The sequence below is a fragment of the Lissotriton vulgaris genome, chromosome 2_1, assembly GCF_964263255.1.
Source record: "Lissotriton vulgaris chromosome 2_1, aLisVul1.2, whole genome shotgun sequence".
Taxonomy (NCBI): Eukaryota; Metazoa; Chordata; class Amphibia; order Caudata; family Salamandridae; genus Lissotriton; species Lissotriton vulgaris.
The window spans coordinates 886,240,601-886,262,525 of record NC_141687.1 but is presented as its reverse complement, the minus strand read 5'-3'; the positions used below and the strand labels follow the sequence as shown (position 1 = coordinate 886,262,525).

The 21,925-nt window shown below is 45.0% G+C and overlaps 1 protein-coding gene across 2 annotated transcripts in view; it reads right to left on the bottom strand.

Moving 5' to 3' along the window:
• Positions 1 to 21,925, bottom strand: part of STPG1 (sperm tail PG-rich repeat containing 1) — a 356,391-nt gene that overhangs the window by 83,845 nt on the left and 250,621 nt on the right. For both annotated transcript variants that reach the window (XM_086956418.1, XM_086956419.1), the window contains one exon: positions 17,314 to 17,504. In XM_086956418.1, coding sequence (XP_086812544.1) covers positions 17,314 to 17,504 — 191 coding nt within the window. The remainder of the gene's footprint in view (positions 1 to 17,313; positions 17,505 to 21,925) is intronic.

Sequence of the window (21,925 nt, the reverse complement as noted above, 5' to 3'; positions counted from 1 at the left end):
CTTCCGGCAAAGCCATGACGCACTTCTATCATGGGGTCTGGCGAAACCGGACAAAGACACACTTCTGCCCGCAGACCTCCAACGACTCAATCCACATGGACATCCCTGCTAAAGAACGAATTGAAATGCAGGTGTTCAACAATCCAACCAGACCCACCTTCTCTTACCTGCGGAAACGAACGGCCGCCACTCTGACTGTGGCCCTGTCAGTCATCAACGTCACAGGCCACATGTGCATAGAAGGGCTTGGGACACAGCTGGTAGGCCGCAGCGCCTGCCGCTTCACCAGAACTTTGGACTCCACCGACCCACCTTCCTTTGTATCCTCCCCAAATATGTACTTTGTTTGCGGCACAAAGGCTTACACCTGGCTCCCCAAAGGCTGGGGGGGCATTTGTTTCATCTCCTTCATCCTTCCTCCGACTTATGTGGCTCCAGCGAACCATCACAGACAAAAACGAGCCAAGGACATTGAACAAGCCGACTCAACAGGAGCACAGTTCCTCGATGCCATGAAAGGACTTGTTCCGCTCTGGGGCCCGATGGCAAACAGCCGTGCCATCCGACATCTGACTCAGGCAGTTGAGACGACAATGAACATCACAGCTGGTATCCTTGCTAACAACACCGCCGAACTTCAAGCGGTCCGCCTGGTGGCCCTCCAGAACCGCCTTGTCCTAGATGTGGTTCTTGCGGACCGTGGTGGAGCATGCCGAATTATTGGGTCCAGCTGCTGTACATTTATACCAGACAATTCACCCTCAGTGTACAAGGCCATCGAACATCTCCACAGACTCTCTTCAGAAGTCCACCAGGAACAGGAAGAATGGTCGCTTGGTGGCTGGTTCTGGAGTACTGTTAAGAACTGGGACTGGAGACTGTTTACCATTATCCTGATCCCTGTAGTTGTGATATGTGGTCTATGCTTAGGAATCCAATGTCTGCCACCTCTGTGTTCACTATGCACAAATTGTATTTGCCCTAAAACTGTGGACTTCAGAAATGAACGCATGGGAGCATTGTATGATGCTGAGGTCAGAGATCTAATGAAAATTGATATCGAATAGACAAGCTGGCTAGATATGTTGAAAAGGGAGGACTGTTAAACCTTAGGCTGCAGCATCAACATTATCGGCGCCACCTTGCCCCCTTTTCGAGCCCATTCACGCGCGTAAGTGGCAGCCATTTTGAGCACCATGGCCTCTCTGCCCATCGTTGATAGCCAGCGCGTCTCTCTCTCTCTCCTGACCTCGCAAAGCATCCCCCGCACGCTGACAGCCCCCGCTCTCACATGCCTTGGGTCATAAACCTCTCTTCCACGTAGCTCTGCCTCGGAACCCCATCCTGTTCCCAGCGCGACACTTCCCTCCATCCCTTTCATGGTCCCGGATCCCTTGATAACACCCCTCTTTCCTTTGTGACCGTTTGTCTCACTCGTTCCCAAGCCACCACCTGGCCAGCGGATACTGTCATTGCCCCCTTCCTCCTGTACAGTAGGAAGCTCCCCCCCATCAAAGGATCCTTGAGCTGATCAAAGCCCCCACCCCATGAGATCCGATCAACCTCACACATTCCGTGAAACGGCGGAATGTCCAGCTGCGCGATAAACATCATCTGTTGTGACCGGGGTGGGGACTTCAACTGTAAATATGTGTGGGAACGGGCCTGAAGCGGGGATTCCGAGGATGTCTTTCCGTACATCAAAGAGTTGACAGAGATGTGTTTTATGCAATAAAGTAATAAACTCATGTAAAAGAGGCCAGGCCTCAGAGATGCAGTTAGAGCACCTCGAGAAGATACCCTGTTGTCCGATTTGACGTGTTCTGCTCCGTCGGAATAAAAATTCTGTTTCCTGCCTTTCGGTCTCCAGCGCCTGCCTCTTTGTTTGGTAACTTGAATGGGTATAGAGGCGGTTAACGCCGGGCAACTGCGGAAAAGGGTCTTCTGCCTGTACCTTTTTTCATCAGTCAGGGTCAGAATTTTGAACTCGATACGTCGTGGAATAGGAAGCCAGTGAAGCTCTTCTCGGTAGGCTCTGACTGAAGTACGGGCAGGGATATTACCGATAAGCCGAGCTGCCGCGTTTTGAGCTATTTGCAGACGGTCGATAAGGTATAGGGGGGCACCTGCATATAGACTGTTAGCATAGTCTAGATGGGTGGTGATGAGTGCCTGGACCACAGTTTTGCGTGAAGATTGAGGGAGGAAGGGGAAGATTTTCCTGATCATACGTAATTTGGAAAAACAGGCCCCTACCACTTTGTTGACTTGTGCACTTCCAGACAAAGAGTTGTCGAAAGTGAAGCCTAGGTTGCGGGCTGCCTGAACGGGAGTGGGTGGAGGATTCAAGATGGTAGGCCACCAAAGGTTTGCAGGGGGGGGGGATTTCTTGCTGAAGAAAAGAACCTCCGTTTTGTCGGTGTTAAGGGCGAGATGATTGTCTGCCATCCAGGGGCAGATGTTGCCAAGGCAGCTTCTAAAGTTGGTAAAAAGGGAGTCAGAATGGTCTCGAAAGGAAAAGATAAGCTGAGTATCGTCAGCATAGGAGACCACCCTGACACCCCAGGACTCAACTACCTTGGCCAGAGGAGCCACATAAGCATTAAACAATAGAGGGCTCAATGCAGAGCCCTGGGGCACTCCGCACAGGAGGGGCTTGTCCTCAGATTCAAAAGGGTGCATCGTAACCCTTTGAGAACGACTAGACAGGAAAGAAGTGATCCAGGCCAGCACTGTCCCACCGACCCCTAGCTGTTGCAAGCGGGTGGTCAGTATTTTATGGGAAACAGTATCAAAAGCAGCGGATAGGTCGAGGAGGATCAGCATGGCCTCCTCGCCCCTATCCACTGATTCCCTGATGATTTCTGAGACTTCAAGCAACGCTGTCTCAGTGCTATAGCCGGTTCTAAAGCCGGACTGGGAGTCGTGCAACAGCTGGTTTGACTCTAGGTACAGTGCCAGCTGTTTCTGTACCACCTTCTCCAGAATCTTGGCAGGTTTGGGCAGAAGCGAGATAGGTCGATAGTTGCTAAATAGTAAAGGGTCAGCACCGGGTTTTTTCAGTATGGGGACGAGCATAGCCTGTTTCCACACTGAGGGGAATTGGCCACGCGACAAAGAGGCATTCCAGATGGAAAGAAGCGGGTTCACTAGAATGGGGGCAAGAATGCCCATGATTTTGGCCGGGACTGGATCCAAGGGGGAACCAGACATAACGTTGCGTAGCAAAACTAATGCAAGGTCTGGAGTTAGCTCACTAAAGGAGTTGAAAGAACAGGAGAGGGGGCAGGAGCGATCTTCAGGGTGATTAGGAGTCGTCACTGCAAAGGAGGAGGAGAGTTTAATTATCTTCTCCTGAAAGTAATCAGACAGTCCATAGCAGAGATCTTGAGTGGGGGTACAGAGGGATTTCGAAGCAGGGGGGTTTACGAAGTCTGTCACAATGGAGAAAAGAGTTTTAGAGGAATTCTGCGCCTGTTGAATAAGATTAGAAAAGTAAACTCTCATTGAAGAGCGTTTAAGTTTGTGAAATTTATTCAGGGCGGATTTATAAGCCAATTTGGCTAAAGGATCATATTTCAGTCTCCATTTGCGTTCCAGCTGTTTACACTTGCTCTTTTCCTCACGCAGCAGAGGGGAAAACCAAGGGGCAGAGGGACGAGATCTGAAGGAAGTAAGAGGAGCAAGAGGGGAAACAGAGTCAAGCGCCTCGGAGAGAGACGAGTTAAATCTCAAGGTTTCTGAGTTGAGGTCTTTTTGCTGGTTGAGATGAAAATGAAGATGAGCTTCCAAGGAATCACAAGTCACTTTGGTCCATTTTCGCCCTCAAACTCGATTAAGGGGGATAGGGGGAGGAGGGGTGGGTGTCGTGAAAGAAAAAGGAATGAGAAAGTGATCAGTCCACGTCAAAGGAGTGGGAGGGAGGGTGGAGATGGTAGGATGATTTGAAAAAATGAGGTCAAGTGTATGGCCTGCTATATGAGTCGGGCCTGTCACTAATTGGGGCAGGGTGAGTCCTTGTAAAGTTTCTAACAGAGAGGAGGCAAGTGTACAGGAAGGATTATCAATGTGAATATTAAAATCTCCTAATACAGTAAAATGGGAGTGTTTGAGAGAAAAATCAGCAATAGAATGCATCAACGTAGTAAGGGAAGAAGAGGTAACGGCAGGGGGGTTATAGATCAGTATGCCTGCACAAATGGTACTAGCGGGGTCCATAATCGTAAAATAAGCGGCCTCAATGAGGCCCAAATTGGGAATTTTCGTGAGGTTTAATTTGAGATGAGATTTAGCAATTATCGCAAGACCCCCTCCGGTCTTGGAGTTGTCTCGATTGATGCCAGTGAAACAATAACCAGGGGGAGTAGCTAGAGTGATGTCCGGTTTGGAAGAATCTTTTATCCAAGATTCAGTAAGAAACAATAAATCCTAATTGTGGGTGTCAAGAGACAACCAGATATCATGGGCGTGGGCTGGAAGAGATCTGCAGTTAACTAATGCGGCCTTTAAGATGGTGGGTGGCTGATCATTAGCAGTTAAGGATAGTAGCGGTGCTTTAGATACCACAGGAAGAGAATAATTGCAGTGTGGGCAGGAATATGCAGTAGATTCTAGGCTAAGAGTATTACAGCAGATTGCGGAGGAGCAAGTAGCAGGACGGAGGTGAAGCAATTGATCTGAGGACCAGCGGATTACTGGGGCGTGTTGAGCAGGGGTTCTGGCGCTAGGCGCGGGTCCGGCGCGGACGGGCGCAGACGGGCTTGCCTTAGGCGCGCCCGCTGCGCCCGCCCGCTGCGCGGACGGGAAGGCCCCTTCCTTATATCCATGTCTAGCTGGGGGGTGGGAGGAGGGTGGGAGGCGTCCAGGAGCTGGAGCGCTACCCTGCCTCCCCCCAAGATGGCAGTTCCGCTTTACCCAGCCAGCGAGAGCGCTGTGCTCAGCTGCACCGGTAGAGGAATGAAGATCGGGACCCCTGTGACGACTAGATCTCGTCAAAACATGCAGGCGGTCAGTGTCCGATAATTAAAATACCACTATTTAAGATATTTACAATTTTTTAAAATGCCGGTCAGCGTGACTGTACATAGGTCGTAAAATCACCACGCATACAGTATAGAGCTATCAATTCACACACTCTCACAAAAGGTAGTTTAGTAGCAAATTAGGGAAGAGAAATTCCCCCGGCTTCCGCCTCAGGGGAAAACAAGTAATCTGAGTGAATAGTCACCAGGTCTCCTTATGAAGTGAGGGAGGGCGGGAGGCGTCCAGGAGCTGGAGCGCTACCCTGCCTCCCCCCAAGATGGTGGTTCCGCTTTACCCAGCCGGCGAGAGCGCTGTGCTCGGCTGCACCGGTAGAGGAATGAAGATCGGGACCCCTGTGACGACTAGATCTCGTCAAAACATGCAGGCGGTCAGTGTCCGATAATTAAAATACCACCATTTAAGATATCTACAATTTTTAAAAATGCCAGTCAGAGTGACTGTACATAGGTCGTAAAATCACCACGCATACAGTATAGAGCTATCAATTCACACACTCTCACAAAAGGTAGTTTAGTAGCAAATTAGGGAAGAGAAATGCCCCCGGCTTCCATCTCAGGGGAAAACAAGTAAACTATGCTATGTATTTGAATTAAAGTACTTTCCCTACTGTTGCACAGACTGGAGTGGGAATAGTAAATGTTAACCTTCTAAAATCCAACGCTTTTCTTACTATTGCACAGACTTGAGTGAGAATAGTAAATGTTACCCCTCCGGAGTCCAACGCTTTCCCTACTGTTGAACAGAGTGGGAAATGCAAATTCTACCCCTCCAAATTCCAATGCTTTCCCTACTGTTTCATAGACTGGAGTGGAAGTAGTACATTTTACCCATCTGGAGTCCAGTGCCTTTTCTACTGTTGCACAGACTGGATTGGGAATAGTAACTTTAACCCCTCTGAAGTCCAGTGCTTTCCCTACTGTTGCAAATACTGAAGTGGGACTAGTAATTGTTTGTCTGAAGTCCAACGCTTTTCCAAGTGTTGCACAGACTGGAGTGGGAATAGACATGTGACCGCTCCGGAGTCCAACGCTTTCGCTACTGTTGCACAGATTGAAGTGGGAATACTACATTTTACCCCTCAAAAGTCCAACGTTTCCCCTGGGGTTGCACAGGCTGGAGTGGGAATAGTAAATTTTACCCCTCCAAAGACCAATGCTTTCCCTACTGTTGCATTGACTGGAGTGGGAATAATATATCTATTATACTACAACTTCAATGCATTTTTTAATATTGCTTAAATCTATTTAATATTATTGTGTGTATTTGTTTAATTTGATATTATTTGTTTATATACATTTTTAATTTATATCATTTAAAAAATATTTTTAGTACATCTCATTTTTTATGTTTTTTTAAATGTAACTAATTTGGTAATTTATTGTATGTTTTGCAATTTATTTGTTAACATTGTTTTAAATTAAAAAAACACAAAAAATGTAACATAATGTATGAAGTATATAATTATTGTTATATATTAAAATATTTAAGAGTTGCTATTTTAAACCATATATACATTAAAAAACTATATTATTTATGTTTTTAACAATATTAGTGTGAAAAGATATATTTTCTTCAATATTTTTGTATTTACATTTATAAGTATAGGAAAATTATATTTTGGTGATATATATGCTATGATATATGCTATATAGCTATGACGCTGAAATGCATCCGCCATTCTGTGTGAACTGTGAATAAATGCTGGCTCCGAAACTTCCCCTGTGTGGCCTCTGCTCTTTCTTCGAGGGAGTTTGCTTCGACATTTGTCCGCGCAGTTCCAGTGCTGCGCTTAAGAGGCCCTCGCAGCTCTAAGTTGGTCCTGGTTTGCTGGACACTGCTTCAGCGGTTTTTCGTGTTTCTCCAGGTTGCTGGATTTGCCAAGACTCACCTTCAGGCACAGGAAGACAGGTGGCGGTGTATGCGGTCACTGACTGCACTGTGGCAATGTGTATTCACACACTTGCTCACGCTGAATCGATCCCTGATGTCTGGAGGGTGCTGCAGCATGGGGACCAGAGGAGAAAGCAGAATTCGCACTAACACGGACTTTGGAGTTTTGTGCTTAATTACGTTGCTGTTCCACCCTCGCAATACCTTCCCATCAAGAACAAAGCATTTTGGGACATGTAGGCGCCTGCCACTGGGCGGCCCACATAAGGTATCAGCGCAAGTGACTCACCCGAGGGAGGAGCATCCGAACACCTATCAGGACGGGGCAGGGTATTTTAAACCCGTGATTTTGTACCTGCATCCTGATCACACTCCGGGCGCTGAAGAAGGCTATGACGCTGAAATGCATCCGCCATTCTGTGTGAACTGTGAATAAATGCTGGCTCCGAAACTTCCCCTGTGTGGCCTCTGCTCTTTCTTCGAGGGAGTTTGCTTCGATATATATATATATATATATATATATATATATATATATATATATATATATATATATATATATATATATATATATATATATATATATATATATATATATTATATACATATATATATATACATATATATATAAATGTATATTTGAAATCTTTTTCTTAAACAAGCTCATGATATCACATACATTGGTTTTGACACAATATTTATTTATCAATTGTTTTGGTAAATATGAGGCAGTGATTCAGAGAAAACATATATATAGAGGGATAAGAACATGTGTGGCAAGGTCCAAAAAAATAAAAAGCATTGAAATAGAATTCTGGATTTGCCATGGAATTTTAAAAAAAGCTTCAAAATTAATCGACAGTTAATAAATAAATAAAAACCTGAGACAAGACACTGAGAAAAACAAATGAAATCCAAGTACCAATACTAGTATATACTGCAGCCCATGAGTGTAAAGCAAAAGTGGACTAGCTTATTTTTTAACATTATTACGCATTGCCTTTATTCTAGTTTCAGTTCTTCAAGACCAGGATCACACTGATTATACTTGGTCTGATCCACAAAACATATTACACACCTAAAATGAACTTAGTCAGACAAAATGACCACTTTGCATTTGTAAATTAACAATTCCAATTCGAAGAATCTGTATTTGAAACCTTAGGGGCACATTAGGATGGCGGGCGGACATCCCGACGCAAAAAGGGCAGGGGTCTCTTGGGGGCCATTAAGATGCTCCCGCCACACTGGTGGGCGCATCCCGCATTTTTAACATTGTGGCGGGCGGTGCTGAAAGCACCGCCTGCTGCAATGCTAAAAATGCACTTCATGCAGTTCAATGCACAACGTGACAGGCACTTTGCGGTGCCTGCCACGTTGTATATTGAAATGCCCATGTGCACCCCCCACCGCCAAGAATCCCTGGGGGCCCACACCGGGCCCCGGGAAGTGATTCCTGCATGCCTTTGCCGCCACGGAAAGGCATGTGTCCGCCAGCATCATAATATGGTTGGCGGTGTCTAGCAGACACTGCCACCATATTAAACTCTTTTCCGCCCGGTTGACTTGTCGACCGGGCGGAAAAGCGGCGGACGGTCTTTCTGTCCGCCATGGTCCCCCCGCCATAGTAATATGGAGGGGAAATGGGTTGCGGGCGGGGACGGATGTCGGGCGGATCGCCACCGCCATGCGGGAGGTGGCGATCCTCCCGCCATCCTAATGGGGCCCTTAATGTTTAGGGGGGATGAGTGGGCATTTCTGTGAGGGCCACCATCCAAAAATACACTGACGTCTGTGATTGGGAAACCCTTATATGTTCGAGTTCAAAAAATACCACATCCATGATGAGAAAGCTTAAGACAATGCTTCTGAGCTCATTGGGATCTATGGTGCAAGCAGCATTCCACGACAGTATGTAGTTAAGCTCCACCGATTAGACTAGGCTACCAATATGAAAATTACGCTGAGAACCATTGACAGTTGGGTAATACTATCTCATAAACAACAAAAAACTACTTGTGGATGATGAAGTCACAACTGTCCTATTGTAGCTCGGCCTTATTAGAGAAGAGGGCAATTAAAATATTTTTGAAAGGTCGTCTCACCCTTAACGTATCAAGGCATGCTTCATCATTTGATGATCTCTCACACTGGGGTAAGATCAAGGTCACCCCAGTAGACTTAACAGAGGGACACTATTTTATACCCTGGGCCTGGGTGTTCTTATGAATCTATTTTCAGGACAATTTATTTGGTCCTGTTATTTTGGCAAGAAAAAATGTATAAAATATACCTACAGATACACCTATAGATTTTCCTTATTGGTGAGTACCTCTGTTATGGTTAAAAACATTGAAAGTTGGTCATGAGGTGAAATACAATGAATCACCAGACCTGAAAAATCCTGTAATTCCCAAAATGTTTTGACCACTATATCAGCCTATTAATGTCTTCGGCCTGCAATAGGACAGTTGTGACTTCATCATCCTCAAGTCACCTCCATTACTCTCCTACGGGGACAGATAATACTATCTCATAACCTTAAAGTAAAACACAAAATGAGTTTTGACTCTGATGTAAACAGTGGTAAAAATCATTATCCCTATCATCAACTGCTTGTAAAGGTAAATGTTCTGCTGTAATCACTTCGGCTTAGTCTAAATCCAACCTGCACTATCAAATTAAGGGAGCAATTTCACTAGCTTTGTTTGATTATTTTAGACTATTGGTGAATTTGTGAATGTTGAACACATTACTCTGCCCTTTGACGACCACACAGCATTTGAAAGGAGAAATAAACTTGAATAAATGCAAAAGAGACAGTCATCCGTGCCTTAATTCTCTCGAGGTTAGACTACTCGAACGGACTGTTCTGTGGATTGCCGGCATACCTGATTCACCGCCTTCAGGTCATTCAGAACGCCGCTGCCAGGCTCTTGTTTAATGCACCGAGGCGCTCCAGTGCCCGCCCCCTGCTTTGTGCCCTCCACTGGCTTCCGGTCGCCCACAGGATTTTGTTTAAAGTTCTAGTGTTGGCCTACCGAGCCATTTATCAAACTGGCCCTGTCTATCTCAGAAAAAGGTTCTGTCTGTATGTCCCTAATCGCCCTCTGCGATCGGCCAACATGTGCCAGTTGTCTGTCCCCAAATTTAAATATTGCAGACTTGGCGGTCAATCAATCTCAGTAAAAGCAGCAAAATCTTGGAACGCCCTTCCCCTCCACTTAAAAACTGCACCGTCTCTCAATGCTTTTAAGAAAGGACTAAAAACTCACCTTTTTAATATTAAAGTCTAATTTTACTGTTATGTTTCCTAATATTTGTCCTCTCCCAGTCTGTTCCGCCTTTACCGCGCCAGGATACTATTTTTTAGTAATAGAGCGCGCTATAAAAGCCTTTAATAATAATAATAATAATAATAATAAAACATGTTTACATTCTGACCAGTAGCGATCGGCAGTAGGTGTTTCTATAGGGCGGTGACGTGGGCAGGAGGAGGGGCAAGGTGGGGGGAAATAATGTATGGATTACGGAGTTTTACAGGTAAGTAAACATTTAAATACATAAAACGAATTTCGTTGCGCACACTGCATCACCAAATGTGATGCAGTGCGCGCAACGAAATTCGTTTTATGTATTTAAATGTTTACTTACCTGTAAAACTCCGTAATCCATACATTATTTCCCCCCACCCTGCCCCTCCTCCTGCCCACGTCACCGCCCTATAGAAACACCTACTGCCGACCGCTACTGATTCTGACAGAAGCTACTCTGTCAGGTTACCTCTAAATTGTATTCCTGGCTAATTGAAGGCAAATGATAAGATACTCAGGTAATTAGAAGGGAGAAGAACTGGAGAATTAGATTGAACACAAATTGACTAGCAACACCATAGGTGGAGGTATGGACATGAAGGGAAGCCTGGTCGAGGCAGAGAAAGTTTTATTTTGTTTGGTGCATGGTACAGAAATATAAAGGAACATTGCTGTGATCTCTCTTCTTCCTTTGCCATTGTTTTCCTTTTCTTATGCCCCGCTTTTCACCCACTGTAACTTCCCTAGTTCAACATTCCCAAGGGAGCTTGCTTTGGAATGTTGGTATTGTCAGTTGGCAAGCTGTGTCGGAGAGTAGATGACCAATAAAGAAGATTCTCAATTACCTACCTTGCGTTCTTCCTTTCTTCTTTTTAACACAGGCGACGAGTATGGTACCTCTATACGCAGGTAAAATGAGGCATGCATGTATGTAAGACACTACAATTTTAAAAAATCAATAAGTTTAATATTGTGTCACTATTTATGTAAATTAAAGAACACAACCAAACTGATGGGGCAATGACTCAGACTGGACAGAATATACAGAGGTGTAACACCTGAAGAACACCCAACAAGGCTTTTACCTCACTCCATCCGCAATTGAAGTGTTTCTGACAAAATATTCAAAACTATTAGGTAAGTATAAGATGACTAGCAGTGCTTTAAGAAACTACAAACTATATATACGAAAGCCCATATCAATATTATCTGTGGTCACTTCAATTATTCATTTTATCTTATCTCCTCCCTGAAGGGAGTCTGACAATAGCAGAACATGGGAGACCTAGCACCTAGAGAAAGTAGTAGAGGTGCAGGGCCAGGTATGTTTTTGGGTAGAAGCCTGTGATGCACGAGACAATGAGTTGCAACTGTATTCTGGGAACACCCACAGTGACTGAAGCAAGGCATTCTACAGGATTGAGCTTGCAAAAGCCAAGGATTATAGTAATCCTTCAGGGGTTTGGAATTTATTAAAATATCTACTTGTCCATGGGGCAGGTTGCTTCATAAATCTACTTGTCCTGTAACAAAATCCAATTGTCCCTTTGGTGCCATGTTGTGCGGAGACAAATTATGGAAGCAATCTCATTATATAAGAGCTCTAATATAGCCTTTCTGATTATGCCAGGGCTCATACTATAGTAGTGTTTGAATACTAGCAATCCTTTTATGTTGCTACGTTTCCGCAGATCTACATACTGGGACTGAAGGTAGTGGTAAACAATAGTTCCAGGGTTGGAATGTCCTTTTGAATATGTGGAAACCTACTAACTTGCATGTTTTAAGGGTTTTCAACAACTCTTCTCTAATCTTGTCCAATACTGAGAAATGTTGGAAATTTACTCCTGACAATGGCAGATGTAAACCTTCTTCCAGAGTTAGGAAAAAAGTGGTTGGAGGGAAAAATAAACTTGCAAACACTCAGGAGTTCGCATGAGCAAATCTACACTTGCATATTTGCTCATGCTAAGATGCAGTTCACAAATATTTTCTAGGAGTACTATTTCTTGCCCTACTGCTGTAAATTCTTGTGAAATCACGAAAGCCATATAGCTGCCCTTAATGCAAGGACATATACCAAGGGTGCACGTTTGAGACTCTTTAATAATTGGGCCCCTAATTTGGTCTGCCGTTAACCATGACCTTTGGTGTTTATTAAAATGATCTCTCTGCATTGGCTGGCTTCACGGTGAGTGACCGCATTCTGCTCTTTCACAAGGAGCATATAGGCACACAAAGTAGTTTTGTTCAGTGCCAGTAACTAATGTGGCAGTGTGTGCTTTTTTGAGACCAAAAAACATTTTTGCTTTTGCCACTGTTTGTTATATTAGTGAGGGTCCGGCAGCTCTCACATCAATAATGTTTTACAAAAACCATGCCAAAACATGTCACGCATTGCCAAAACTAAAAACCTGACTACCATTTCAGACCTAATGGCTTTGCCAATGCTTATTTATTTTTGTTTCCCAAAATCTTATTGAAACTGGTTAGACTGATTTTCTAATATTTATATTGTGGGGAAATACTAGCATGCATCATCACATTTTATAAAATGATGCTGAAAAGAAGTGGTAACTGTAATTTTACAGTAGTTTAGCAAAAAAATGTTTTTCCTACTTTCATTTTTTGGGCAAATAATCATTAATCTTGCTTTCAAGCTTCTGCAAATATTTGCATCTAATCAGAGAGCATTCTGGGAGCATTATGCATAGCCTCATATTGCTAAACTTTGAAACCGTGTGTCCACGTTTTTATACTGGAAGGACTGTCAGTAGTGCAGTCAGAACTTAAATTTACTGAGAGCGCTCAGACTAATAATAAAGGCACTCAATTAATGAACCATAAATACTAGTTTGAACAGCATTAACATATGCACACAAATAATAACTTAACTGCAGGCAGAGCCCTTCCCTGATCCTTAATGTGGTACTACAAACTGGCAGCCAAAGGGTTTGCGCTGCAGGGGGTTGAACCTGCTTGTCCCAAGGATAAAATGCACATTAAAACTTGTTGCCCTTGACCCCAAACAGTATGTCCTGGGCGTCGGGCTATAGGAATTCCACATCCCTGAATCCTTGATTAGTTGCCTACAACCAATAGAAAACAGACTCTAAACATGTAAGACCTACCAATTATAAACCAATCAAGGATGAGCAAGAAAAGCCTACAGGGAGCAATGAGCAGACTTGAAATAGAAGCACATATTTAATGTAAAATGTATCTGATTCTCTATCTTAGTATTGTTAGACCTGGTATCTTTTGGCGTGTTTCCCTTGTTTTTTTGCTTTTTGCCCTCCTGGTTTGACTCTGTTTTGCTGGTTTAGTGTCTCTACTATAGATTTTGTTATGGATTGGTGTTTCCATGATTGGTATGTTTGATTTACTAGTCGGTGCCTAGTAAAGTGTACTGAGAGTGCCAGTGCCTGTAAATCAAATGCTACTCGTTGGCCTGCAGCACTGATTGTGCCACCCACAGAAGTAGTCCTGTAAAGGTATCTCAGACCTGTCACTGCAGTGTCTGCGTGCAGTTTTTACTGCCATGTCGACTTGGCAAGTGCACCCACTTGCAAAGCCCTAACCTTCCCTTTTTAGTACATGTAAGTTACCCCTAAGGTAGGCCCAAGGTACCCCTATGGGCAGGGTGCAGTGTATGTGAAAGGTAGGAGATGTGTGTGTGATATGTCCTGATAGTGGAATACATTGTATTTCTTTTTTCACTATAGAAAGGCTATCTGTCCAATAGGATAGAATGGGAGATACTTTGTAACATCCTACAAGTATGACTTCCCATTGGGACAGATAGAGAAATGGAGTTTAGTATAACTAAACTCAGAATGTAAAAATGCATCTGGCTTTGAAGTAACAGGGGCGGGTAATGTGGGGGTGGGGGTTGAGGTGTGTCCTGCCTCTCCTGGATGAGCCAGGGCTGGCCTGAAAAGACCTGGACTGCATTTAGAGTAGTGGGAGGAGATCTCATTGCACCTGAATAAGCCTGGTCTGCCTTAGACAATGCTGTCTCCATCTCCTGCCAGGAAGCTGGGCCAGAGAGGACATAACTGCTTTGGGCTGAGCACAGACGCTCTCTGCCACAAGAGAACAAAGGGAAATGTGGTATAAATAATAGGGCCAAGACCTCAGGACTTTAGAACTCTTTTGGACTCAGAAGCCTGCCAAGAAGAAGACCTAGAGAAGCTGTGAGGAGGAACTACCACTTTACTGTGTTGGCCTGCAGTGGCTGCTTCTGTCTTGAGCAGGGAAAGGACTGGATTGAACGTTCTGCAACATCTTTGTTTGAGTTTCTCCAAGAGCATGAGGTAGAGCTTGCCCCATTCAAGAAGTCTTAGGAACAGCAAAGACTTCAAGTTAATCTGCAACCAGCAAGGGGAACTGTGTGTTTTGTGCTGCAACAGAAGAAAAAGCAACCTGATGCTGTCAAGTGCGCCGCTGCCTGCTCCGAGTCCTGAAGGCACCGCCAGACTGCACACCGCAACCCTGGTCTCACCGACGATGATGCCAGATGCCACTGCTGCTTGCACCATGACCTGTGGGCAATGCACTTCGCACCGCCAAGCTTCACGGCACCGCCCTGGTATCCCCAACCATGCCGCTCCACACCGACATTGACTGCGCTGCTTGCACCGTAGTTCGAGGGCACTCTTCATAAGTTACACAACACACTGTCCTCATCCTACACCGCAGCCTTGGCCTACTGACACCGGCACCATCGACTCCAGTTCGTCAGGAGATGACAGTGCTTCAGCAACAACAACAACGCTGCTTGCACCGTGTTCGTGACCTGACAGCACCGTGACAAGCACTGTATCACTTTGTACTGCAGCCCTGGTCTCACCGACGCAGATGAACGACTATCACCAAGCCACAGCCTGCACCATGACCTGAGGGCAATGCACACCGCTATACTTCGCACCGCAGCCCTGATGCCTGCCATAGCCAGCGCTCCCAACTTCAAATGCGAGGAGTTCTATCTGCAATGCTTATGACTTCAAGGGCTCGACGACTCCTGCACCAACCTCCGGAACAGACACCTGCCGATGCAGGCTCTTGGGAGATCACCGAGAGGTTGTGATGCCCTGCATTTCTAAAGGTAATGTTTTGCCGGTCTGCCACAACACCGTAGCTGGCCCATGACGCCACAGTCAGCCTGAACTGTTTGGATTTGTTGTTCACGACTTCGTGGTCACCCTGGACGGAGCTATTGGCTTCAAGGAACTGTATTTTAAGTCTATTTTTGATTATTGAACGGTGGCTTTTTAAAAAAATAATTTTTGGTCTTGTTTACACAGATAAAATAATGGTTATTTTTCTAAAACTGGTGTGGTGTCCTTTTGTAGTGTTTGTAGTGTTTTCACATAGCAAATGCTTTACACACTGCCTCTGAGGTAAGCCTGACTTCTGATGCCAAGCTACCAAGGGGGTGAGCAGGGCTTATTTCAGTAGTGTATCCTGACTAGGAAGAAGGATCCCTACTTGGACAGGATAACAATGTGCCAACTAGAGACCCCCATTTCAACATGTATTATCGGATCAAGAAACAAGACTTACCTAAAAAAAGGGAAGCAAACCTGAAACTATTAAGAAATGGGCCACAGGCATAGCAATAAGATACGTTATCCTGTGTATAGCTTCAGAAATCTAAAGACATTAAATTCATATGCACACTCAGATGGAAATGGAGACAATGGCATCACTTGAAGAGTAAGAGCCTAAAGCATAAGAAGCCAGAAAGGGATCCTATAGAAAGAAAGAGGAAGAAGGGCAATATTGAGAATACTAGAGTAAAGTTGAGAGGATAGAGTGTGGCAGGAAGGATATAGATGAAGAATAGAGAGAAAGAACAAATGAGTGAACAAAACAAAGAAAGAGCAGAAGTGGGTCAGAGACTGAGGATGGGTGGCTGGTGAGGGTAAGGGAGATGTAAATTAGGAGAAACAGCTAGGGAGAATGAGAGGCTAAAGAAGGAGTAAAAAAGAGAGATAGTACAATGGAGTGGCAGAGAACAAAGGACAAAAATGAAAAGGTAGATGAGCGGGGAGAAGGAGAAGCAAAAGGAGAAGGTAAAGGAGATGGGGAGGGAAACAGATAGGGAGTGGCTGGCAAAACGAAAAGAAAACTACTCAAGTTGGAGTCAGAAATAGGTTGTCAAGGCCAAGTCATGTTTACTTTATAACATCAGGAAAGCTGTTTAAAGTGACTAGACAGACTCCAGAGAAAGAGAATAAACTTGCTGAAATCAGACAAACACCTAACAAGAAAGCCAGGATTGGCACAATGCTAAATTTCACCTTTCAAGACCTCTCTAACACTAAGGGCCTGATTAAGGGTCTGGTGGTCCACGGACCACCAGACTCGCGGTGGTGTGGCAGTCTTTGGCCACCCTTTTATAACTAGGGTGATCGGACCGTCATTGCACCGCCGCAGCCGCCAGGGATCTCTGCTTGAGGTAGTGTGGTGGTCTTGAGCTGCAAAATGATCGGCGGAACCGCCGAGGTCCCACCAATCATATTATGAGTTTTCTCTCTGCCACAGAGAGAAAACATAGGGTGCCCTAGAGGGCCCCATGTAGCCTCTGGGCCATGGGTACATGCAGGGGGCACAGGTACCTGCACGGCATGAACTGCACCAGTCCATGCCATGCAGGTACTGCCTTTGACTTTCCCATTGCGGCGCCTCTTTCATAGGCACTGCAATGGGACCGCAATGGGACCCCCAATGAACCGCCCTCAGGGGCCTGAAAAAATCATTATCTGGCAAGCGGTTCACACCCGGGTTTGGCAGTGCGGATTCGGGCTGTCCCACTCCCACACTGCCAAACTCGTAATCAGGCCTTAGAGGAGCTGCTGATGGAAGCCAAAGAGTCATCAAATTCATACTTAATGGATATTGACAAAGTACGTCAATCTGTATGTATTTGTTTATTTGTGTAGGTAGGATCCAAATATTTGAGGAAAACAAACATTTACACAACATCAATAACACAATAACACAATAGGTGTTCATGAACATGCTATTGCTCATGTGTGTTTCAACACCTTTCAAATGGTTTTACCTGGTCCTGGTATTCCTTTCCCAGAAATGTCTCCCGTCCAGCGGCTCGTGTTGGACAAGAACACAGCACTAGAGATACACTGCTTACAGGGGCCGTCAAAATCCACTATTTCATACTGACCAGGTGCAGGAAGAGGCGGAGGTTCTGGTACAGGCAGAGCGGGGGCTGAGATACACAAGTAGTGTTTTCGACTGTAATGAAAAAAGTTCACCTAGGTCAATGCTATCAACATTGGACTTTAGTAGAAAACGCAACCAGGCCATATAAGTTACAAAGTAAAACTAAAGAGCTCAGAAAGGTTCAGAGCAACATCTTTCCAGTGTCATTGCCCGCAAATGCCTATATAGTCAAGTATTGGCTTTATTAGCATTTTCTATGTTGCATACAACTGCTGTAAGATTGACTGGTGGTGCATCTGCTCACTAAGTACAGTGTTTAAACTGCAAAATCTGTCCTATTTGTTAGATTAAAATCATTTTATGAGCCAATAAAGGTGGTAAGCTTTAATTCTGCATCAGACAACACACTACATCCAAGTATGACAAAACCAAAGTTGTGTTAGAAAAGAATATATTTTACATAGATAAACCGCACTACAAACAGGACAAACCAAGAAAAGAGTAAACCACAATACTACATGCTATACTGCTCCAATAAAAGAGTTCAGAAAAATGGAGGACCTCTTGCTCAATTCATAGATTGTTGCATCTATGTTAAAGACTGTGAAAACATCAGTAATGCAGTGTTCTGATGGTCAAATACTTTCAGTTTTTGGGATCAATTTATTTTTGGTTCATGTGACAGTTAAATTCATCCCGCATTTTTGTGAAGTTGCTAAACTTTGTCCTTTGTGAAGTTTTCTAACCTTGAAAAACAATTCCTGAGTGGAAATTCCAGCAAAATAAATTTGGGGAAGAACTGCCCCCCAAAATCCATTTTGCAATAGAATTGGTCCACTGAAGGTGTGTATTGACACAGTCTTTTGCAACACAACCTACATGTGCAGGACGTTATTTTCACAACTGTTTTAAATACCTTACAACCTTGGGAAACCACAACAACTTAAACATTTTTAAAAAAAATTCACGTAGTTAATGGGGTTTGGACAAAATATTGGAAGAAAAATATTGAGATGCAGAAATATCGTGTCAAGAATGGCAGGACTTCAAATATATCGTAGACAGGAATATAGATGGTAAAAATATAATTTTTTGTGTTGTTCTTAATATTGTGAACAATATCAACTTAGGAAATGTTGTATATAATATAGTTTTTTATGTTGATTAGTACTTATTTGCTGTATTTATTTTTATTATATGTGTTTATTAATTTGTTTTTATTTTAGTTAAATTTTTACATTGTTAAAAGCAAATCTTATTAAAATACTTTTAGACGCAGGATGTTGGGTTACTAGGGGTTACAGGTGGGGAGTATTTTTTTTAATCTATTTAAATGTGAACTTTAATAATTTTAAAGATATGCAAATATAGATTTTTTTATTTCAAAATATATTTTATTATAATAATATTTATAAACAAATTAAGGGGTTGCCACCGATGTAGGACCGCGCCTGCCCGCACCAGCAGCCTACGGCGCTATCAGTACAAAGACCGCTGTATTACAAGTTGACCACACAGCCATCTTTGTGGAGGGGATCTTGCAACGGTTGTGAGTACTTTTCACAAATATATTGATGCCTGTGTGGCTATTTCAACTGCATATGTGTCGGATGCACAAATATGCATAATATATGTGGAAAAATACCATATACCCATTACTGGGGTTCAGCTCAAATGTGCGATATCCTGCAATGGGTATATAGTTCAAAAGGGACTCACTTGAAGATCGCAGCACACAGGGTCATAATCCTCAGGTGATGATCCTGCTGTGAAGGGGGGACCTGGAGAAAGCATCAACACCAGAATCTGCTTGGAAGAAGAAGAAAGGGGTGAGTTGCACCCCAAATCTTTCATCACAGCCCCCATGAAGCAGGCAGTTGGACCACCGCAGTCCGCTCGTGGTCTGTTATATGTGTATATCGATATTTGCAGGATCGATATTATGTCAGAGATTCACAGTTAATAGGGGAAATCTGCACCTAGCACGAAAACACATGACAAGGAAATGTCATTGTCTGGGGCAAGATTGATTCTTTGGGATACCTTCTGCTATGATGTATAGAACTTCAAACTAAACCATGTTAGGTGCACAACTGTTACCTTCACCAGCTTTGCATTTCCAATGGAAGCCCTTAACAGAAATACCCCTCTTTACAGGCTGTGTTGGTGTTCATTGATCCCTGTTTACAATTCACACCTGTGTTGCTGTGCAACCACGCACAAGAAGCAATTGTTTCAATAAGTACAGCATACGGACTAAGAATTGATGGAAATATGCTCATTCAGTTTATGTGCCCATTTTAGGGGAATGTTGACATGTTTGTGTTACAGTGCAACATAGTAGTTTATATGTGACTGATGCTGTGTGCCTGTCTAGGCCAGATTGATTTCATTAATGAAGCAAATGTAGACGGATGTCCAGGTTGTCTTTAAATTGCAGCTTGGAGTAGCTTATATGCTTGAACCACTGTTCCTGTCAGGCATTTTGTTCGTAGTAATGTGCTGTAGGAGATATATTTACCTTTTTGTTTTTAAAAACCTCTTTTTATTTGAATATTATTCATCAGACAATACATGTGGGTGAGGAATACACCTCCCAATCAGTGTCGAGTGTCGAGTTCCCGCTGAGAGGTCGTACAATTTCAACAGGTAAATCAATGGTGTAGTCACTATCGGAGTTTGTACGGCCTGATGACGACATAGGACTTTTAATACTTGCGATACTATTCAGGTATATACTCCTCCTCCCCCCTTCCTCCCTGGTTCTGTCATGACAAACCGCTAGCCTCAAACCGTCAACATCATCCCCGAGAGAAACCGGCTTGCTCGGGCTGAGTCGCGAGAGTCGGGAGCCGGGACTCCCAAGCCGGGAGCTGTGAGCCGTCATTGATGCGAGCCGTGACTACAGCGGACCCCTGCGGGTCGGCCCGCGACTATCACCGCGTTGCTGCAGGGACCGAGGAAGGCTTGAGGAGGCTCGAGCAGTGGCGCTGGAAGTTCCGTGGGAGTCGGCCCCTGCCCTTTGCCCACCCCCCCCTTCAGCCTGGGTGGTGAGAGGTGAGAGTGGCGTGCGGTGATACCGGCAATGCAATCAAGCAGCTAGCAGGGACCTGCAGTCCAGGCGAAAGTTGCGGGGGGCACCTTAGCTCGTGTCTGTGGCTACAGTGGCAGGTCTTGCTCCGGTTTTTCGTGACTGCTGTGCCACCTGGGTGACCCCAGGCCAAGTAGCAAGCAGCAGGAGCCTAACCAGACTAGCCCCCAACGTGAGCCGATCCGTTGGTCCTTCCGGGCGGCCTCAATCAGTGGCACCAGGTCAGCCGAGGGAACCCACAGAGCTGAGCAGAGCACCGCCGAGATTTGCAGAGGTGGAAGAGCGGGGGCGAAGACGAAGGCTCAACTAGCGGAAAAGTGAGGTGAACTGCTGCATCCCCTACCCCGTCCCCTGATGCACGACTCGAGCCATCAGAGTCAGCAGCCCTACCAAAACTGACGACCCCAACTGGAGAGAATACACGCCTGAGTTTCCCTTGCAGTCCCACTGCAGTTCGGCCGCACCTCTGCCTCCTGCAAGGTAACAGGCAACAGTTGGATCATCCTAGCTGCCATAAAAGCTACCTGACGTCAAAAGAAACAGGCTGTCTTGCCGTTCAATCACACTAGCGAACTAGTGCGCCACAGACGCAGTGGATGCAGCTCTGCTAGCTTCTGCGTAGCCTAGCAGGGAGCAGCAGGGAACAGCAGGCTGTAGTAAAATTCTCTTCGTGAACAGTGACCAGGAGGGTCAAGGCTCAAACCCTGAGAACAGGTGCCTCCCCCAGGGTGGGGTGGAGAAATCTAGAGACTAGCGCTGAGAACCAGCATCCCCTTCCCAGCGCTTTCCAGTCCTCCACTCTGCAAGTCCAGTCTCTGAACCATTTCCCTGGAGCAAAAGCCAGAAAAGCCAAGCCAAGCGCACTTCTGAACTTATTGGCCTAAGCTACTGGCAAACCTCAGCATGAGGTTAGGGGAAAAAGGGTTCAGCTTGAGAACAAGCCGAAGATTAAGGCAAAGGCCAATGCCGCGCAAATTGCGGTAGCAACCGCTAACAGAAAGGACAATACAAATGAAGCTAGCAGAAGCTGGGTATATCCCTAGGAGAACGCGAACCGGCTAGCGATCAAGTTCTACAGGCAGTGAATCCTTGCCCCAACCTTCGGCAGCCAAAAATTACATCAAAATTCAACTTTCTGAAAGATCCATTCTCCTCTATCTTTTTGTCCAGTGGAAAAATCATGGGTCTCCAGGATTCACTACTTCCGCTATCCCCTTGCGAAGTGGAAAAAGACCAACCCTTGGGCGAAGGTAACGGCACTACGAACTGCTCTCATAAAGCAGACGGCCAACCTGAAATAGGCTCACCTGCAGAGGGGAAACCAGGTCCCGCAGGCGAAGGCGAGCTCACAATTTCGTCCATCTGCTGCCCACCCGCCCCACGGTTGGGTGACAGGGGGGCC